Genomic DNA, 22,076 nt, shown 5'->3' with positions numbered 1-22,076 from the left:
ATAAATAACGGTGCTATCCAGGACTCCCCACTGTCACACCACATTTTTTTTAAATTCCAGGCCTAGGAATCTAAACTTTTATGAACATTAAGCTTTCCACCCTTGTAGAGGCCAGGACATTATCCTTCAGAGCAAGCTCTTCCTATACTTACTTTAATGCTCTTTCTACTACAATGCACTATCTCATATTTTCTCCCACATCTAGTTCTTTGAGAATAGGAAATAGTTTACATTTTTTTTGTTGCCTATTATGTATAATAGGAAATTCCAATTGTTCCCTTCTTCCCAATTCGGGGAAGCAAGATGGTTAACAGGCAAAGATCATCTGGAATAAACCACATTCTGTCCTGAATCTGGCCCTTTTTCCATCTGTACACTAAAGCACTAGCTCTTAAAATAAAATATTTCACATCTAGGCCTGACATTGGGTCTCCTTGAGCTGTTTTGTTAAGCATTGAAGAAATAAATAACACAGCCTCCCACTTGCTGCCTCCTTCCTCCCTTGGAAGACGTGTCTGGTCTCTGGGGAGAAGTTCTGCAGAGGATGACCTTGCTGGTCTATCCGTCTTCTGTCTAGAGGCAGCAACTTAAGGTCTTTCATATTCTCTTCTATTTAAGGGCCCATGAATCTCCTTGAATCTAGAAATTAGGAAGCACTTGGTTGTTTTTTTTTTTTTAATATTTGTCTAAAGGTTATTTAGTTCATAACCCTGTTACTCAACCCAGCATTTTTCCCCCTGGGCTTAAGCCGTCTGGTTTGTGAAACATAATAGTGGGATGTTAAGCTTTTAAAAGCACATACAAGGAAAGGGGCTCTATATTACAAAAGTGGTAGCTTTTCCTTTATCTTTCATGCAAACATGTAGTTGGAAACATTTTAGCTTTGGCTAAATTATAATTTACTTGGGCCATTGCAATTTGTTGACAAAGGCTGCAAGCTTATGAGTCTCAGTGTCAACTGGGGACAGAACTCAATGGGTTCGTGTATCAAAGACAACTTCAGGGGAAAATATTTGTCATCTGGATTCTGCATAGAAGAGCTTACTCTGCAGGATCACATCCTGTCTTTGCATCAGGTGGAAAGTTTAAGGTTCATAGACATTTTGAGTCCTACTGCTGTGAGTTACCTCAAGCAATTTCTCATCTAGTGAGTCCCTAACACTGGGGTATAAACTCATGCCACCGGTGCATGATGAAATTTTCATAGTTTCACATGGAAGAAAAAAACATAAATGACGTAATGTGTATGTGTGTAAAATTAGATAATATTAGTAAAATACTTAGAATGGTGCCTGGGCTACATTTAGCACGCAGTAAATGTTAGCTATTGTATACACAGAGCTGTCCATGTGGAGTTGCCAACTGCCTTTTTGTTATTGTCGCTGAAATGCTATTTCTTTTTAGGAATAATTTTAACAGTAGGATGGTAGTTTGTATTTTTGTTTAAGTCTACAGCCAGCAATATTTTAAAAGTGGGCCCTTGATTTTGTGCCCAAAATTATTTTTGAAATTTTACTGGTCCCTGAAATCTAAAAATCTGAGAAACATTAATCTAGACATGTCTGTACTTCAAATCAAATTGAAGAGCCCTAAGGAACCTCAACCATTCGGGGTTTCCTTGTGTGTTCACAGGAATGGATATCTCTGGAAGGGGAGTAGTGGCCTGGTGGCCCACAGCCGCCACTACTCCATGGATTTCCTTCCAAGGTTGGGATTGAGCCAATGGGACCCTAGTTGCTGAGATCCCCCCTCGCCTTGCTCAGAACTATTTCCTCCCACTTTGCCACTTTGAACGACTGTTTTCTCCTTGCCTATTAGCACCAGCTGGGACTGTTGGAGGTGAGAGGTAGATCTCCCCCAAGAAGCAGCCTTACCAGTGACAGCGGTCGGTTTTCTTTCATGAGCCAAGCCTGTCAAGCCAAGCCTCACCTCTGCTGAGAACTAACAGCGTATGTGCATCTCCCTGGCTCTATTTATACCACACACGAGAGAATCAGGGGTGTCATGTACTAGTACTTCATATGTGGCACATGTTGTGAGGGACACAAGGGTAATGGTATGTTCCGCTCTGAGTCCTTCCCTGAGGTCTAGAACAAGATGGATCATTCATTCATTTGTTCAACAAGTACCCATGGAGCTCTACATATTAGACACTGCAGAGGATGCAGAAAAGAATCAGATAAAGATCATGCCCTCAGAGAGCTATGGTCTAGAAAGTAAAAGGAAACATGTATGTGAATAATTATATTTCAGAGGGTAGAAGGTGATTGTTGGCATAATGAAAAGTTTATGGAAGTTTAGAGGAGACAGAGATTGCTGCGATGGATGGGAATTGGGAAGGTCTCAGGGTAAACATGGTATTTAGGCTAGGTAGGCTGTCCTAGAACAAGCCTCTTCTTTGAATTCAGAGCCCTTCCCTCGAAACCCTCAATGATTGGGGGTATTTTTGCTCCTTTTGCTGCAGGGGGGGTCTCAGGAGGCAAGAGTGAGGGAAAAGGGAGCGGATGGGAAGGGGGGAGTGGACAATGACCCTGTCTGTGCCTTCTGTCTCCTGCTTATCTTTGCAGAGGCTCTGGTAGTCATTTTATCCTGGCTGAATCTGGAATACTAAAGAGAGGGGTCCCTGAGCTGGAGGACCAACACCCTTCGGTTACATTTTACTTAATTTTTCAGCCTCAAAAGCTTAATGGTATATTTATTCTTGAAGCCAGATGGAGGGTTCATGGGAATCCTGGAGAAGCCAGACAGGGTTGGAAATGTGGATTCTGGCTTCAAGATCAAAATAAATCAGAAAACCACAAAGAAGTGTGGAACTCTAGAAGCAAGGGAGGCTGATGGGTCCCACACCATCTGCACTGTAGCTGAGTCTGGGGTCTAAACCTTCCCCAAGCCTTGCCAGGGATCAGCAATGAGTTTGCATCATCCTTCCTGAGTCCTTCTGCTGTCCCCTCCATGAAGATTAGAGCCTCAAAAAGTCATTACTAGGGATGCCATTATTTTTGGATTTATGACAAATATTTAAAATACCCTGACTGTGGTGATGTTTCATGGGTGTATATATACATTACCAAATCTTAACAAATTGTATGCTATAAATATGTGCAGTTTATTGTATGTTAATTATATCCCATATCCCAATAAAGATGATTTTTTTAAAGTGTACTTGGAATTGGTGTCAAATAACCTCCAAGGGTAATGGCCTCGATAACTCAGGTCCTAGTCCCCTGCCCAGATTAGGCGCCCCCGAAGGGCCCTCTTTAGTGCCAAGTGGTTCTGTAGCAGAGGGCAAGCGCTCCAACACGAGAAAGACGGTTCGAACGGGAGAGCCTCCAAGTTTGCATCATTTCTCACTTGGATTCCCACTGTACTCATTCCCCCTCTCACCCTAGCATCTTTCTCATTTTCACAGTCGCAGAGACCCAGGCTCCATCCTAGCTTTCTGACATTTCCTAATTGAGTGCCACCGCACAAATTGCTTCTCTGAGTTTCAGCAGTCTGCTCATCTATAGAATGGAGTTATTTGAGGGTTGTTATGGAGATGAACTCAGTCCGCATACTGGGTGCCTGGCACATGCCACGACTTCAATTCATGATGTCTAGCTCTATTATTATGACGATAACGAAAGAGAAAGGTTAAAGGAAACAGCAGTGTTTAGTTTGTAAAAGAGAAGAGAAGAAGGGGAGACATACACGAAAGGACTTTCTCTGAATATTAAAGGGCTTTGGGGTGGCAGGAGGATGTGCAGCTGTGATGTCATGGAAAGGACAGGGCTTCTGGAGCTTACTGGCCCTCTGTCTTTGGGCAAGTCCCTTAAACCACTCTGAGCCTCAGTTTCCACATTTGTAAAATGGGAATTGATACTGTGTACTTCAGGGTGTGGTTAGCACATGAGGTGACATGTATATGAAAATGTCTAGCACGGTGTCTTCACAGATTAATGTTTTCAAAACATCACTTTATAAATTGGGGGGCCCTTATAAGGCACTTATGGTAGTTACTAATCGTTGTGACCCCTGTTGGTGGCAGTGTCCAGGAATGGGGACTCTAGCTCAGAGCAGAAAGTCCTTCCCCATGGTAAGAGCTGCCTCAGAGTGGAAAAAGCTCTTTGCAAGGATTGAGCTTCCTGTTTGCTCAAATTGAGGGTGGAGGATCGTCTTCCAGGAAGGGATTTCTTTTGGGTGGAAGGTGGGACAGATAGACTCGTAAAAGTTTTCAACAAGTCTACGTTTAATCTTCTGTGTCAGAAAGAAAAGAACAAGGAAGGTTGGGGAAGGGTGGCAGCTGCACAAATGAGCTGACTCTCACATAACAGATACCATAATGGCAAACCCTACAGCAGCCAGAGGGAACTTGGCAAACTAGAGATAATGGCACTCTCTTGCCATGAGGCAGACAGAGTGGAGACTACACACCTGAGTGTCTGTGCTAGGAGGAGGTTTGGAAATTCTGGGGGAACGACTCTTGTCTCAGAACAAGAACTGTTGTGTCTGTAACGGGAAGGCCCAGTGGCAACCAGGTACCTGGCAGGTACCAGCAGGGGGCGGAGGACAGAATCATTGGCCCCCTTTGCAATCTCTAATTCAGGGGACTACATTCCTGCAGGCGGTCTTTGAAGCTGTAGGTATGTTTTAAAATCCGTGGGCTTGCTGAGGCTTCAAAGAGGTTTGGGCTGGGAGCCAGGACGCTGGGCTGGAGTCCAAACTCTGCCATTAACTAGCTGTATAACTTAAGGAGAGCATCCTAAGTTCTCCAGGCCTTGGTTTCTCTCCCTCCCTTCCCTTCTTTCTGAGAGCTGCTTTCCATGGACCAGCAACACTGGCTAGGAACTTATCGGAAATTCAGAATCTTAAGCCCTACTCCAGAACTTACTAAATCAGAAGATTCCCCAGGTAAATGCTAAAACTCTAAGAAGCACTGGCTTAGAAGACTTGAATAGCATATTCATTTTTGGCACCAGCTCTAAAGTCAAATTGCTTGAGTTCAAATCCAGACGCCATTGCTGACTGGCTCTGTAACCTTTGTCATGTACTTAATATCTGTAACATTTGGTTTCTTTGTTTGCCAAATGGGATCCTGATAGCACTCACTTAGTAGGGTTGTCAGGAGGATTAAATGAAATAATGTATATTAAGAGCTCTGCACATAAGGGCTTGGGGAATGACTTTCTTCATTTCTAAAATTTCTCTGTTGCTATGCATGCCGTACAGAAAAGAGCATAAGAGTTTATTCATCATACATTTATTGAGCATCTCTGTGTCAGGCACTGTTCTAGGCACTGAGGATACAGAAGTACATGACATAGACAAAGTCCAGGCTATTGTAGAAACAGGCAATAGACAAGTACATTGCTATAGACTGAATCTTTGTGTTCCCCACAAAGTTCATATATTGAAATCCTAAGCGATAGTATTTGGAGGTGGGGCTTTTGAGGGGTGATTAGGTCATGAGGGCAGAGCCTGGCAAAAGAGGCCCCAGAGAGTTCCCTTGCCCCTTCTACCACGTGGCTGTTTATGAACCAGGAAGTGGGCCCTCACCAGACACCAAACCTGCTGGCTCCTTGATCCTGGATTTCCCGGCCTCCAGAGCTGCGAGGAATAAATTTCTGTTGGGTAGAAGCCACCCAGTCTATGGTAGTTTATTAAAGCAGCCTGAATGGACTAAGACAGAAATGCACAAGGGTTATAAAAGAGGGCATGTTAAATGCTAGAGAGAAAGTGTAACAGGGCAATAAGACAGTGACCAGGCAGGGGTTCTGGTCAGCCTGGGGCAGAGGTGGGGAGGGTTTTAGAAAAGCTTTCTCTGAAGCAATATTTGCACTGAAACCTGAAAGGCAAGGAGCCAGGCTTGCAATGATCTGGGGAAAGCGCATTTCAGGGCAAGGGAAAAACAAATGCAAAGACCCCAAGACAGAAACCACTTTGGCATCTTCAGGGGCACAGGCTTGGGCACAGTCAGGCTGCGTGCGGGTCTGGAGGCTGTGTGCGAGGGTCGGGCTGTGTTCTTAGCGAAGGGAGAGTGCTGGGGCAGAGCCCGGCAGCAGCAGGAGGGCTGGGGGTGTGCAGGTGAGGGGGGCTCTGGCTACGTGCAAAGAACAATGAGCCATCAGGTCTGGTCTGTGGACCCCCACAGAGGAAGACCCGCAGAGATTGACATCTGCAGCATGGGAAGGGCCCTACAAATTCTCCTTTCCCCTCTCTCCCTGGGCAGGGTGAAAACTGAGACCCAGAAAGTAAGTTGCTCTCGTCACTTCTCAGCCCCGCCTTAGGCAGATCCCCAAATTGGCCTGTGGATGATGAATGTGTGCTGTTTCCAGAGGAAGACTGACAGCAATTTCACAACCGTCTCCACCCCACCCTGGTGTCCTTTCTCTTTCTCTTTCTCGGCCCCTGATGCAGTGCCCTCAGGCGACCGTGCTCACAGGACCGGTACCCTATTCTCGCTCCCTTGTTAGCTGCTGAAGTAGGATTTTCCCTCTCACTGACTATCCTTTCGCAAAACTCCCGTTTCACTTGTTTGTACCAAACATTTCGGCAATTAACTCCATTCTGTCTGACATTTGCCCGTCTCCTCCTTCCTCTGTCAGTCTGGTCCCCCATCCACACTGCCATGAGCAAGGTCACATACGGCTCCGTCTCTACCCACGGCACCAAGCAAGCAGGTTGCTCCGTAACTGAAATCTGTGTCTTCTTACAAGATCCACCCCCAACCAAGCCTTTTGAGATCCCAGGGAAAACAACACATGCAGAAGAAATTGTTCTAAAACGAAACCCAGGTCAGAAACATTTCACCCTATTATGAGAAAAGTGACAGTTTGATTTCTTGGTGTCAGGGTGGGATTAATATCACAGCAGAAATCAGCTTTGTCTGAAACGCCTCTAACTGAACGGATGAACACATTCATCTCTGGGCCTGCCTGTCACTCCCTCCCCTGGGCTGCCCTGATTTGGGGCTCCCTACTGGGCATGTGACTTGGAACAGAGAGCAAGTCGACAAATGTGGGTTATGCTTCTTTTAGTTCAAGGCTGCTCTGCCATTCCAGAAATACAAATGTCTTTTCCTACCTTGGTTGGTAGCTGTTATTTTAACATCTGACAGCCAGGTTTTAGAGTCAAAAGATTAATAAAAGATAACACACAGCACCCACTTAAAAGACTTGAACAACTGCTTTGACTCAGGTTTACTTTGAGACAAACCAAAGCCTACAGAAGTGGCTGAAGCAGACGGAGAACCACCGCCACACCTGCCGCTCAGGTGTCCAGGCACAGCGATCACCACGGGGCAGGACAGGCTGGGTAGCTGCTGATAACTTGTGTGCAAAGCTGGGTCAGGCTCTCGTGATGTGGAGCCAGGCATCACCCAGGAAAGCACGTAGGTTTGGAGCACATCTCTGATGGCCTCACTATTTCTTCGGTTAATAGCTTGTGAGAGGCTACAGTTTGCCAGGCTTGGCTCCTATTACGTGCTTTCCCTTCTTGCTTCTATTTCCCATCTCTGAGTCCGCAGCCCCCAGAGCACAGGCTGCTGCTGTCCTCGTGCACCCTCTGGTTCATTTGCTATCAGCTGTGACACTCCAAGCTGTCCTCAGTAGAAGGACCTAGGCCAGGGAATCCAGGAAACTTCACAGCCTTTATCGAACATCCCTATTTCAAGGACAGACAGAAAGGCTCAGCAGTTACTCACTTCATGTCCACACAGCACCGCGGCGCCCTGCAGCGTCTCACTGCAATCAGGAGCCTTAATTCCCTTCTTCCTCGCATCAATGCACATCACCTGAGGTTGTAGCTAAGCCATGAAATGTAAAACGTAAGTTGATAAAAGCAAGGAAGCTACCTCTCCCAGGTCAGATAATTCAGATGTGAGTCCTGCATTTCTGCAACTCCTGTCAAATGTGCCTTTAAGTCCTGCTCCAGAGTTTCTCAGGTGCTTTTGCTCTCCGTGGGGAATTGCGAAAATGCAGATTCTGGTTCAGAGGGTCTGGGCGGAGGCCTGAGACTCTGCATTTCTCACACGCTCCCTGGTGAAACCACTGCTGCTAGTCTGAGAGTCACACTTGGAGTAGCGAGATACTCTACCACTAGGGTGACCAGTCAAATGGTTTTCTTGGGACTTTCCTGGCTTCAGCACTGAAAATCCTGCATTCCACGTGCAGGGTTTTCTAAGAAACCCCTCAGTCCTGGGCAAACCGCGACAGTTGGTCACCGTATTTTGTATGAAACAAATCTCAAGCTTTCCCAGGGTAGAAAGCCCAATCGTCTGTCAAAGGCAGCTCACTGAGGGCCACTAGATGAACTTGGCCTTCAAGTAGAAGAGACAAAGAGACACCAGAAGACAGAGGCCAGCACAGAGGCCTGCTGAGCGCTGTGGTGCGGGGCAGCCACTCTTAACAGGGCTCTGGGTCACGCAAAGCAGTGGGACGAGCAATGACTTCAGAGCCAGAAGTAACTAGCTGTGTAATACCAGGAAAATTTCCTAACCTCTCTGATCCTTATCTGCAAAATGGAGGCTGACAATATCTGCCTCACGATGTTGCCACAAAGCTTGAATGAGCTAACATATACACACACACACACACACATATATACATGCACCAAGCTTAGAAATCAACATTTTTAAATGCCACCAAAACTTTCTGTGATCATTGGCTAACCTAGGTTTCTTCTGCTCGCCCTGCCTCAGTGACAGCCAGGCAGGATTAGTAAGGAACAGAGTGAACCCGCCAAGGCAGAGGAGAAAGAGAAAGGAGAGTAAGAGGGTCTTAAACTCCATGCACCAGAGAAAGAGCCCCTGAGTTGGCTAAGAGCCCATAAACGACTCTTGCCATTCATCCCAGAGGACCTAAAAGGGCCAGAGAAGGAGTCAGTCAACATTGTTGGGTTGGCCTTGCCCACTAATGAGGCTAAAATTCAGAATAATGCTGGAAGGAGAAGCCACATGCCCCTAAAATTGTTAAATGCAAAATAAATCACCAAAGTCTAAAAGGACTGAAGTGCTGCAGGCTCCCCACGACCAGATCAAAAGCAGAGGGCTCCATGTCACGCCACATCCCCCACGGATCTGCTCCCTGCACAGCTCTAACTATTCCCTGCTGACGAGGCAGAGTCGGTCCTTGTCAGGGAGCTCTTAAGTGTGGCTGGCCTCCTAGGGGGTGTGCTCTCAGGGCAGGCTAGCAGGGCCCCCCTGCCTGCAAACATTCTCACCATCTTCTGTTCAGTGCCTCAAGTTACCATGTCATCTTTTGGGTCTTTTTGAAAATAAATAATTCCCTATTAAAGATACTCTAGGGAGAGGTAACATGTGTACTTCTGTAAGTTTACATTTTACACACATTAACTTGTGCATTTGTAAGTTTGTTCATTTGTTCTCTCATTCATTCATTTTCTAAGAATCTAACATGTGCCAGCCACTGGGTTTGGTATTCCTGACAGTACTATACTGTTCCCTGCTCGCAGTCACACAGAAAAGACAGAGAACCCCAAACTATACCATAACGTGCCATAAGCTATTGAAAGGTGTGAACAGGATGCTCTGGGGCTACAGAGCTCTCTGCCTGGAGGGTCAGGGAAGCCTCTGAAGACGAGGTGCCAGTGAGCCTGGGCCCTGGCCTTGAAGGACGGGAGACAGCCCACTGGGCCCAGGAGACGGAAGTCAACAGGGTGGAGGTCTTCAAGAGTAGGTGGGGCTAAGCACTGCCATCAGCTTGCGGCCGTTGAGAGCAGAGCCTTTCAGGAGTGGGTCCCCACCAGAGGTTGTGGGGTGAGAATTTGGAGAGGTGTGGGAGGAGGACAGAAAGGAAAAAAGACAACACAGGAAAGGTGAGCTCTGCAGAGTTCAGACTCATCTTCTCTCTCTTTAAGTGCCAGGTCTCAGAGCAGGCCATTTGGGGTCCAGAGAGAGAGAGAGAACAGGAGGAAGGTAAGGCGGAGGTGGCAGCACGTGGGGGCGGTCGCCTGGATTCCTCAGGGGCTTGGGAAGCTGCAGGGCTCCGGGAACGGGGTGTGAGAGGTAGTGGAGCAGAGAAGGCGGCTGCGGAGAGGTGGCCTCGTTTCCAGACTCTCCTCCTTGGAGGGTGGAGCAGGAGCAGGAGCAGGAGGGCTGCCTTCGCATTGGAGGGCACAGAACTCCCCCAGGGAAAGCAGACCGGGACCAGCCTCTGCTAAGAACCCAGGCTCCACCCGCCTGGCCCAAGAATCCATCTGAGGGGGAATTCTAGGCCCGCAGGAATCTGGGACACCGGTTTAGCCCTCTTTAATGAGGAGAAAAATTACACTTTGCTGTTCAGGTCAGTGGAAAAGAACAGATTTTTCTTCTCACCTTGAGGTTTTCCTTTCCTCCTGAATCTAAAAAGAAAATATAATTCAACACGTCTTGAATCTGGGTGTTGGGATCATTGGAGTCTAATTTTGGTCGGGACAAATGACTGCCTGAAAAGTGGGGGAGGTGAGAACCTGAAGCTCCTCCTTTTCCAAACTCTCCAGGCCAGGTCTCCCAGTGGCCTCCCACCTGCTGCCACTGTATGTACGTGACCCATGCTGCCTGGACATTCCTGTCTTGCCAGATCAGTGCTGAAGCAGAAGACAAACTCAACTCACATCTGCTGTTTTGCTCTATTCAAGCTGTACAGCCCGGGATAGAATACCTTACTTCTTACGCCTCACTTTTTTGACCTGTAAAATGGGGACAATAAGACCAACCTCACAGGTTCTTATACAAAAAAATACTCATCTGAAAGTCCCTAGCATATGCCTAGTACATAGTAGTTGCTCAATAAAACATTACTTGACACTGAAAGCAGAAATGAACCAACCAGTTAACTTCCTGGGCTGGGGCAGCCCAAGTTGGCACAGGTGGTAGGGAGTAAGTAGTTGAAAGGGCAGCACCCAGGAAAAGAAGGCTCACGTGCTGTGATATTGCCACAGCAACCTGCAGACAGTATGCCAAGCAGCACAGAAGGGCACCTTTTGCTCAGGGCCAAATGACACGAGAAGTTGCTCTCCCAGAGCAGGTGTAGGCTGTTGGAGCACAGATAGGTCGGTGAGGCTTTGGGGGCCCTGGAGCAGGACAAGCTTCCACCAAAGGACATTAGGAACTTGTCTGCAGGGTGAGGAGTGGGGTGGCCACAGCCCTGAAGGTTGGCCCTGGTGGCCTGGTGGCAGCTGACTTCAAGCACACCCTCCAAATACCCATGGGCTGACCCTCTCCCAGCAAGGACAGTCATGATAATAACAACAGACATTCATTAACTGTTTTTTATGCACCAAGCAGGGTGCTAAAACTCTGTGTATGCATCACCTCATTTAATTTTCACAAAAAACCTATGCCATTGTCACTAGATGCAATGACTGATGAGAAGTAACTTGCCCAAGGTCACACAATTACAATGTGACCGAGTCTGGCTTCAAGTCAGGGTCTAGGGACCCCAGGGGCCAGAGTCTTACAGTGTTTGCTCCACGGCTGGTCCACATGGAAGCCCTATACGCCTTCCCCCACTCTTCCCTTGAAGAGTGATTGGAAATAATTGAAACTGTCATTGGAAGTAATGAGAAGTGACAGAGGGTTAGAAGGCTTATAGCTCCAAGTCCGAACGATCCCCACAAACCCAAGCCTAAATTTAAGCAATGAAGTCACAAAGCAATTTCCCTCTCAGGGATTTGATTTTTACTCTCTCCTCCCCCATTAAGAAGTAAGAATATGTCAGGGGCTGAGTCTGTTCAATACACCGAATTTCTTCTGGAACAGAAAAATCCATCCTGGCTTGATCCTATTCATGAAGGAATACCATACAAACCTTGGGTGCATAGACTGCTAGACTTAATTAAGAGATCCATATTCACTGATACATATTTTTTTCTTTTTCTTTTTCTTTTTTTAACATCCCATGGGGGATGAGGAACTGGAGGTAACTATGTAGCTGGCAGGTTGTGATGAAGAATGAGACCATAACTTTCAATAGACAAGGACATCAGGAGGCTCAATCCCGCCATGAAGCACCTGGCTCAATTGCAAGGACACACACTGATTGATCCCTCCTTTCTGATGCCGATGGGTGATCCATCACCCTGCCAGCTGCTTACTTAGGACCAGCCTCACTAATGTGCAAGTGCCTGTGAGGGACACAGGAATATCAGACACAGGCCCTGAAGACCTCGGCAAGAAGAAATACCCCGTCTCCACAAGACAGCACATAATTAAGTTGCTTCCTGCTGGGAACTCCTGAATCCTTGGTACTTTCCTGGATGATAGCAGCCTTATATATCTGTAATTCCTCGGCTTTTTTGTTGTTTTTTTGTTTTGTTGTTTTTTGAGACAGAGTCTCGCTCTGTTGCCCGGGCTAGAGTGCCGTGGCATCAGCCTAGCTCACAGCAACCTCTAACTCCTGGGCTCAGGTGATCCTCCTGCCTCAGCCTCCCCAGTAGCTGGGACTACAGGCATGCACCACCATGCCGGGCTAATTTTTTATTTCTATTTTTAGTTAGCTGGCTATTTTTTTCTATTTTTAGTAGAGACGGGGTCTCACTCTTGCTGAGGTTGGTCTCGAACTCCGGACCTCAAGCGATCCTCCCACCGCAGCCTCCCAAAGTGCTAGGATTACAGGCGTGAGCCACCGTACCCGGCCATGATTCCTTGTTTATGAACACATCTGCCCCCACCGGGCTGAGTTCTTAGAAGCTAGAAACTGTGTCTTTTGTATTATTGGAGCCTCAGAGCCTAGCTCGGGGCCTGGACTCTGGAAGGCGCACCCCTTCTGTGATTGTTTCGTGAGTGAGAATGTGTGAATGAAGTTGGAAACCTTACGGCACACATGTGAGTGCTAAAGTCGATCTTAAAACGGAGATCAAGGCACTGCGCCTGCCATCCCTCAAATAAAACACGCGCAGAGAAGCGGCTCTGCAAACACCAGGAGGTCAGTTTGGCTTAGTTTTTCATCCTCTGCTGTGTCTGTGCCTTCCTCGTCCTCTTCTTCCTCCTCCTCCTCATCTCCTTTCTTCTCCTCCATCACCTTTCGTGACCTGAACTCCCCAGATCCCCTCTGCTGCCTCTCTTTAGAAAAACCTCCAATATTCCACCCCCGCTGGGGAGCTATTCTGAAGCGCGTTGCCCATTTTCTCTTCTCAATATGGGCACAAAGGGAACGGCTTTCTCCCCTGCCTTCTCCTGAAACAAAGCCGCATTCAGTCTTATCACCGCCAGACTTTGGCTGAGGCTACACACACAGCCTCCAACTGACTGCTGCTAACAAAATAAAGGTTTGATTTCAGCATTCTTTCCCATTTGGGTCTATACGGTGCCAAAGGAAATAAACTTTTATTTTTCCAGAATCCAGACAGTTAGGAAGCTCAGATAACCAGAATTTGGGGGAGTGGGGAGGTACAGTCTGCATTCTTTCTTTAGGAAACAAATAAGTCAGAACTGCTGAAAACAGGAATTTAAGTAGAAAAGGCAAGATATAAGGCGAGTCATACCCAATCCATAAACCTGCTCCGCCCCAGGATCCTGTGCTAATAAGGGAAGCTCAGGCATCTGTGAACCCAGTGCAGGGGACGCTGTCTACAATAACCTTGCATCCTGCAAGAGTCTTTTGAATAATTAGAAGGAGCTAGTAATCCATGTATAATATATATAGTAGTTATAAACAATAGTCATTAATCCAAACAAACCATTTCTTAACCATTTGAACAGAACAGGGGAAGCGGATGTGTGATAAATGTTCTGACAGAATTGTCCACATTCGGATTTATAAATCATTTGGCCCCCTGTAAATGAAGCCTCTGCTTCAGCCAGACCCTCTCTTCTTGGTAGCACAGAGCCTTGATTTCAGAATGACCGTGTGTCTCCTGGTGACTGGAAAACACACAGTCTTTGGAATCCCAAGTAATGGGTTGTGTGTGTCTAAGATCAGCTGTTTACTACCAGGGTATTCTTGAGAAGCTCACTTTATTTCTCTGAGCCTCAGTTTATGTATCTGTAAAATGGAGATATTTACTCTTAAAGACTGACTTGCGGGTGAGAAGCTATGTTAATGTACTTTGTAAACTCCTAAGCCTTGAACAAATATTAGAAATTAATTATACTGTCATAACATTCCTACTCATCTAATCCCCTCTCAGGGTACTACAGGTAGGCTAATTATATACCATTCATATTGCGAAATCCAACCACAAATTCATATCCATGCAAGGAATCCATTAAGCGATACAATTAATAGATGCACTTTATTATATGTAAGTTATGCTTTAATTTAAAAAATAGAAGAAAATGCTTACAAATAGTTTTACACCACAGACCCTTTACAGAAGTCTATCCTGGGTGTCCACACTGGAGGTTGTTTTGTAAGTAACTCTGCTTAGGACAAGGTCCTTTGGTGAGTATTTCAGCTACTAAACTTCCTGGGCAGGGGGATCTGACCATCACCCTGACTCTGAATGGTGCTCCCTGGCTAACAGTGCCACAGCGTGGTTCCAGGATGGAGGTCACCACTGCTCTCAACACATTAGTTAGTGAGCCCTTCTGGATTTATAATCATATGCTACCAATTGCCATGAGTGGGCAGTGCCTGAAAAAATAAGGTAAGCATAGTGACACCCATGTGTTCCTGATCACAATCGCATCTAAACCAGCTGCCAAATTCTCAGAATTAAGAAAACTCAGAGAACATCAGTGGTATAGGGAAACCTAGAGATAACCTTAGTCTGATATCCTCATTTTACAGAGGAGGAAACTGAAGCTTAGAGTGGTATGAGTTGCCCAGGATGACCCAGAAAAATTACTAAAGAGATAGAGCTATTGATTTCCAGTCCTGCTCTTTATATACACACACCCATATCTTTGGGACTGTGGGTACTAATTCCTTTTTCTAGACATCATACATGACACTGAAGAAGTTTCCAGGATTTCCAGCTATGATGGCTAAATTGAAATGTTACGACATCTGCCCTATTTTTCAGGCAATTTCTCAACATAAAAACCAATGCCAGGTATTCAGCATGTAGCTTACTTAACTGAAGCACTGGAAGAGCAACTATGATCTCGAAGCTTAACTAGATGAGTTGAAAAGGAGGGAGAGACATTTTTCTATTTCAAGAATAAGTACTAGGAGAGATCATGGAATTAGGGTTCCAGTCTTGGCTCTTCTGTTAAACTAGCTATGAACCTCAGCCAAATTTCTCTAACTTTGGTTTCTTCTTCATCATAAAAGAAGGGGTAGTTTTAGATCAAGGACTGATTTGGGTTCCAAGGATTAGTATCAGGAGGTCAACGAGACCCTAAAAATTATTGGCAAAATTTGATATATATGTGCCTTTTTTCTGAGAAGCACTTTTGTGGTTTTTATCAGATTTTCAGAAGGGTCTAGGACTCAAAATTTTAAGAACCATTGATTTAGACAGTCTCTTAGCTTTTCCCCAGTTCTGACAATCTTTGACTGTACCTTGAAAAAATGCCTATCATCATTAGATACATTCATGAATATATGCTCATGTGTACACTGCCCAGCTGAGCACAAGACAAAAATAGGATGAGACAAGATATGGGCCTACTGGGGATATATCATTATTATGACCATCATCATTAATGTGGGAAGACGAGGGAAGGACATGGAATCCTACGGAGACTTGTCATTATACTGCAGACCAAAGGACAATGCATTTCAGCCTTCCTCAAACTCATTTTCTGGGAAACCAACCTCCTTCCCCATCCTGGCAGACGATTCAATGGAGAAGTCTCTTGTTAATCTGGTACTAACACACTCAATATAACAAAATAAATTTATATAACAAATATATTATCTGGTCCCTGTCCCTGTAATGTTCTACACAGAATCTTTTAAAAGTGGGACTTGGTCTTATTTGCATTAATGGACAAAGAAGCACAAGAGGAAGCTGAATTTAAACTGGGCTGTTCACAACTGTGTTGTCCCACAGTCAAAGAGTAATAATCCTAAAATCTTTCACCTCTCTGGACATTAAATGCTTCAAAAGTTTCAAGAAATGTGATTCTCTCTTAAGAAATAGTTTACAATATTTATGCAGATACCAAAGGTGGTACACAGACAATGAGATACAGTCCCTGTCTTCATGGAGCTTACACTCTAATGGGATATTAGATCAGCACTCGATCACCATAATACAAAGTAGCATAAGAGGAAGGCTACTGGGATTCAAAGGAAGGGAAGACAGAGTTTATTCAGCTGGGAAACCATGGACGGGCATATGGAGGAAGTGGCATTTGAGGTGAGACTTGGAGGGTGAACAAGATTTTTATTCACAGGGGCAGGAAATAAGGAGGCATTTTTGGTGGAGGGATTATTACAAACAAAAGCACAGAAAATCAGAAAGAAGCACGGGCCATGTTTAGGGCACAGGAAGTAATCCAGGTTCCCCAGACAGTTATCTGGGGGTGGGTGGAGGAGGAGTTGTGAATGATATTGTGTAAAATCTCTGATATCAGAATGAAGTGTTTCTACTCAATACTAAAAGCAATGGGACTACTAAAGATTTTTTGAAGAAGGGAGAAAGATCATAAAATTATAGAAATCTTGAATTCAGTATCCCCCACCCCACCCCTACCCCTATTTTAGATGACAGAGTTAGAACAAGAACCCAGAGAGCTTGCCAGATTCTTAAGTTCAAGCTCCTTGCATTATACCAGTTGCCTCACGAGGTTACTTGGGTAGCAGTGAGTAGGATGGAGATGAGAAGACAGGCAGGACTGGAATATGGTAGCTACTACAGAAGTCTGGGAGAGAAGTTAAGGTAGAATAATGAGGACCTGAATAGCTGGAGCGGGGAACAGGGTGGTGGTCAAAGGAGGGGCTGGGGCTGGAGTCCCCCTTCTCTCTGTTCCACGGGGCTCAGAGCACTACTTGTTCATTCACATCAGAGGGGCAGGGCGTTTGAGCTCACTCACTGGCAGGTCCAGAAAGCCAGGAGTCCCCTGCCCCATCCTTGTTCAGACTATAAACACTTTCAGCCCTCCCAGATCCCCTCCGATACTGTGCATTCTCTAGGGGGCAAAAGGGCCAGAAATCATGACAACTGTGATCAGAAGCAGCCCTGGAACTGCCCCTTTAAAGAACCAATAGATGATTTTAGGATTGAAGCAACTCTGTGGGTTTTCTTTCTGGCTTTGCTAAAGAGTGCCCAGGCATAGTACGGCTCAAAAGCCACTGTGCAAGTAAGGGCTAAACCAGCCCACAGAACTGCTTCCCCTGTGGGCTTCCGACCCATGCCGGGCTGTCAACTAGAGAGGGGTTCCTTCAGCGTGGCTCTCCTCAGATGCCTGTCTCTTCCTGGAACAGTTCAATCAGCTTAGAGCCAGGATGTCATAATTCTGAGTATGCCTGATAAAGGCCAAGATGTGGCAAAAGGTCAATAGTAGGCGTGAATAAAGAAAACCCTTTTGTACGCAATTCTACATCAGCAGTCCTCTTTTCTACCTGGCCTTCAGTTTATAACAATTTTATAAAAACAGACCCAAGGAAGAAATGATGAGAGGTAGGTTCTCTATAAAGGTATGAACCCAACAGCCTATTTTCCCATCAGAGGCATAGTTCCATACAGTAGGCACTCAGTAAGGAAGGGCTGTAAATCAATAACATCTCTTGATCCACGTCTTAGTCAGCTCCTTCCTTCTCGTGAACTAAGAGAATGACCGTCATCGATGTTCACATCCATCGATGTTCACATTCATTGATGTTCACATTCCGGCACACCAGCTGATATCAACTTACCATGTGGACCAAAGTCACTTTTCACTTGTCACCGTAAACTGTGCCCAACACAGTGCTGGAATAGAGCAGGTGCTCAAAAACTGTTAGTTTTGTTTCCCTTCCCCAGACTACTCCTGTAGGGTAAGGTCACACAGACACCTGACGCTGGAAGAGGACGGAACTGGCTTGGCCACGAGAATACCTTTGAGTCATTCTGCAGTGACAGAGGCTGTCCTGCACGGCACTGTAGCAAGTACCCTCTGGAGGCAGCCAGCCTGCGATCAAATCCCATCTCTGCTAATTATGAGTTGTGGCCAAGAGCAAGTTATCTGATCTCTTTATACCTTGATTTCTTCATCTGTAAAATGAGGGTGATAATAATGGGCAACCAGTGGGGTTGGCGTGAAGAATAAATGAGTGAACAAGACAGTACGTAGAAAGTGCTCAGCATAGCAAGGACTGAGTGAATGCTAGCTGTTCTTAATAGGGCAACTCTGAAGTTTGATTCTACCGAACATCTGGTGATTGGTAGCTTAGCGGTAGAGGCCAATAAATGACAAAGGTGCTGTACAGCTATGCCAGCTGTGCACAAGAACAGTATTGCAACACTTGGTCAAAAGAACTTAGAAAATAGCCCCTCCCCACCTGCCCTACTTGAGCAACAGTTTGGGTTAGTCCACCTTTTGTATTCCTCTAACCTGAGGCTGGCAGAGACAGGCATGCATATGATCTAGTTGGTTTGTAAGGTTTCAAAAAAGACAGAGAACTTTAGCCACGTAGTTCAGGGTGACTTTTTACTGCCCCTTCACTTTTATTTGTAGTTTTTCTAGATATCAATCAGCCTCCCTCAAACTCCTGGTGTTGTAGTCTGTCAGAGCTAGAAGGAACTTCAGAACCATCTAGTTTTTCTGTTTTAGAGCTAAGGAAACAGAGCCCTGGATAAGGAGTAAGTTGTCTGAGGTCACCCAGGTAGTCAGTTCAAAGCTGAGACTAGTTCTCCCATGGCCTGGTGTCTGGGGCGGCACTCACCTCCCACCAAACCTGGGAGGCTCTCTGATCTTCTGAACTCCAGCTAACTTTTGGTCCTGTCTCCAGGTGGACCCCTCGCTTCCACAGTGCACAACATGACTTTTCTTCAGCCCGCGCTGCCTGCCTTCCCTGCCCCGGCTCAGATACTCCCAGTGCCCCTCCTGCCACTCTTGCTGCACACATCCCTGATGTGTTCTGTCCTGTCCTGCAAACCTGCCTGCTTCCAGCCCAGCATGTCAGCCTGTGCTTTAGGGCCTCTGAGGCCTCAGGAGTCCTGTCCCTCCGACACCAGGAAGGGGACCGTTCAGGAGGGCTCTTCTCTTTGCCCCAGACCCTGCTTCAGGAAAAAGTGGTACGTCGGATTCCCTCTGTTCCGGCTCCCCTACTCCATTTTCTCCAAGTCTTCCTCACACTCCCGGTGCTCAATCTCCCTCAGTCTTGCTCTTTTCCACTTCCTATTCCCTTGCTCTCTTTTCCTCTCTCCTCTCCAACCCTTTCCCTTCCCCTTCCCCGTCCTTCCCCATGTCACTGTCTGCCTTTGACCTTCCTGGTGCTCACTGTGCCCTGCCCTTTTTCCCTCTCTCCTTTCCTCTCCTGCCCTGCCTTTTCCCCATTCCTTGCAGCTCACCCTCCAACACATCTGTTTCTAATAGGAGCCCTCGGAGGCGCCTGCTTGAAACAAAAAAAAAACTCCCCCCACCCTCAGGAACCTGGCACAAAAATTCCTGGATAAACCTTCCCTCCCCCAATTCCCCAGTTTGCTCAGATATTCCTGAAACTAAACGCCACCCTAAAAAGGACCCTGAACATCAGGTTCACGACCAAACTCGACCAGGAAGCACCCCCACCCCCAAGTCTGCTCCAGGGCCCAGATGTGCGAGACATTTCGATGGCCGACTGGGCGGTCCTCGGCTGCCAGATGTGCTCCTCCGTGGCCGGGAGGCAGGGACGGAGGAGTCGACTCATTCCAGGGCTGCGGAGACAACGGTTCAGAACCAGTGTCCCCCCCGACGCAGGGCTGCGTTTGCCCGCAGCCATCCCAACTCCCGCCCTTGCAGAGGCACTCACCTAGCAAGAGGAGGAGGAGGGACATCCCGATCCCCGGACGCGGGCACTTCCCCGCTCAGCCGCTGCCTGGCTGCGGGGCGGCGGGGTGCAGCCGACGGACCTTCCGCGAGCTGGGCGCGGCGCCTCGGGGTGCGCGCGGGGTGGCTGCAGCCATGTGCGGGCGCGGGAGGCGGCCCCGCGCCCCGCGCCCCCGCGCCCTGCGCTCCGGGGCGCAGAGGGGGCTTCCCGCGCTCGCCCCACCAGCTCGCGCCCGGACGGGAGCCCAGACCAGGGGCAGGGAGGGGAAGGCGAGGCGGAAAGGCGCTACCGCTTCGCGGAACACTTTTCCCTGTTTGGAAAGAAAAAGGAGTGAAGAAAGAGAGAGGAAAAAAAAAAATTGAGCTGGAACCACATGGTTGCCTCCTACCGCAGCCCCTCCCTCGCGCCCTCGCTCCCGCCTCCCAGCGTTTGGGGTTAGCCGTGGGGGCCGATCTGCCGGGGCGAAGCGTGAGTTGGCCGGGCAGGGGGGCCGGGGGGCACGAGGGCCGGATTGATCCCGTGGGGGGCAGAATCCGTCACACTTCGGCCAAGAGTCGACGCATGAGGCCTTGTCAGTGCCTCTCTGTCCGTCCTCACTTTGTCCTCTCCGCCTCGCGCTCACATTTCTTTTGCTCTCACACGCTTTCTGCTTCCATTTTTCTCACAAATCTGTCATTTCTCCTCTTCCATCTCTCTCTCGCCATTTCTTTTATTTACATTCTTCTTGTCCCTCCTTCCTCTCCCTTCTTTCCTCGGCCCTCTTTCCTCCTCTCTCCTTCCCTCCCCGTCTGGTTTGGTCACTCTGAAACTGCCAGACTGACCGCAGACAGCTGAGCGTGGAAGTCTGCGGTGAAGACGGCCACACAACCCGCCGCTTGTTGCTCCTCGGACCCAACTGCCTGCTTTGGCACCGCAGCCACACCTGGCCTCGCTTTCCCTCGGCTCTCCGCATTTTCTGTCTCCCCCGACCCCCACCTCTGCCGTCGGTATTTACAGTAGCCCGTCCTCAGACCTGGGCAGTGCTAAGCTGGCCATCGCGCAAGGGCCGTGGGGATCCAGCGCTCAGTGGAGTATGGGGTCCCTTAAGAAGCACTGGAGGCGCGGTGGCTCGCGCATGTAATCCTGGCACTTTGGGAGGCCGAGGCGGGAAGATTGCTTGAGGCCAGGAGTTCGAGACCGGCCTGAGCACGAGCGCGACCCCACCCCCATCTCTACAAAAAAAGAAAAAAAAAAAACCACAACAGAAAAATTGGCTCGGCGTGGTGGTGCGCGCCTGTAGTCCCAGCTACTCGGGAGGCAGAGATAGGGTTGCAGTGAGCTATGATCCTGCCACTGCACCACTCCAGCCCGGGCAACAGAGTGAGACCCTGTCTCAAAAAAAAAAAAAAAAAAAAAAAGGAGAAGCAGCAGCAGCAGCAGCAGCACTGGAGCAAACCGCCTTGCAGGTGGCCTTGGCCAAAATACGCACCACCCTGGTTCAGGAAAAAAGAAAGCAGAGGGAATGGAATTCCATGCAAGGGCCCGCGCTCCCCGGGCGCCAAGACAGCTGCCAGGGAGGCCCGCAGAGGGCGAGGGCGGGGTCCGGGGATCCGAGCAGCCCCTAGGGGTCTGCGCTTTAGAACCGTGCTGCTCAGTGGCGGCGGGAGGAGGAGAAGGAAGAAAGGGCAGTGAGGGCGGCGCTCAGATCTCAATTGTCTGGACCTCATGCCCTAGGCTTCGCAGAACCCCTGCACCTGCCCTCTCTGCCCCTGGAGGGCTTTTTCCTCCGCCCCTCTGAGGCAGGAGGATGCAGTCGTGCAGCTTCTGCAACACCTGAGCCTATACTGGGAGATGAGCCTATGCTGGGAGATGGGGCCAGAGCTCAGAGAAGCGCGGCTGCTGTAAGAGAGAGTAACCCCTCCAGGCTGCCGGTCACACATTTGCCCTGTGTTTCCATCTCTCTCTCCAGCATTCTTAATCCTCTCCAACTGGCTAGTCCTTCCCGGTTGTAATGAAAACCAGCCCATTTCATAGATGAGGAAAGCAGAGGCCTGGAGAGGTTATGGGACTCTCACTAGATCACTCAGATTTGGAAAAGTGAGGGCTATTCTTGGGGGTTGGGGATAAGCTGTAGAGTTGCTGTAGCAGAACTGCAATATTTATTCACTCTCTCCTTTAATAACTATTATTCAACCACTCTGTGCCAGATGCTTTTTAGGCGTGAGGACATAAAGTCAGTAGAACTCGGTAATTAACATCTTTTAAAAATTAGAATAA

The 22,076-nt window shown here is 47.8% G+C and overlaps 1 protein-coding gene across 1 annotated transcript in view; it reads right to left on the bottom strand.

Moving 5' to 3' along the window:
* Positions 1–20,131, bottom strand: part of LOC123641223 (CXADR like membrane protein) — a 96,201-nt gene extending 76,070 nt beyond the window's left edge. The window contains exon 1 of the mRNA XM_045555772.1: positions 19,803–20,131. Coding sequence (XP_045411728.1) covers positions 19,803–19,827 — 25 coding nt within the window. The 5' untranslated portion in view covers positions 19,828–20,131. The remainder of the gene's footprint in view (positions 1–19,802) is intronic.
* Positions 20,132–22,076: the final 1,945 nt, after the last annotated feature.

The sequence above is a fragment of the Lemur catta genome, chromosome 7, assembly GCF_020740605.2.
Source record: "Lemur catta isolate mLemCat1 chromosome 7, mLemCat1.pri, whole genome shotgun sequence".
Taxonomy (NCBI): domain Eukaryota; kingdom Metazoa; phylum Chordata; class Mammalia; order Primates; family Lemuridae; genus Lemur; species Lemur catta.
The sequence above is the reverse complement of the archived record's forward strand: the minus strand, read 5'-3'. Positions and strand labels throughout refer to the sequence as shown.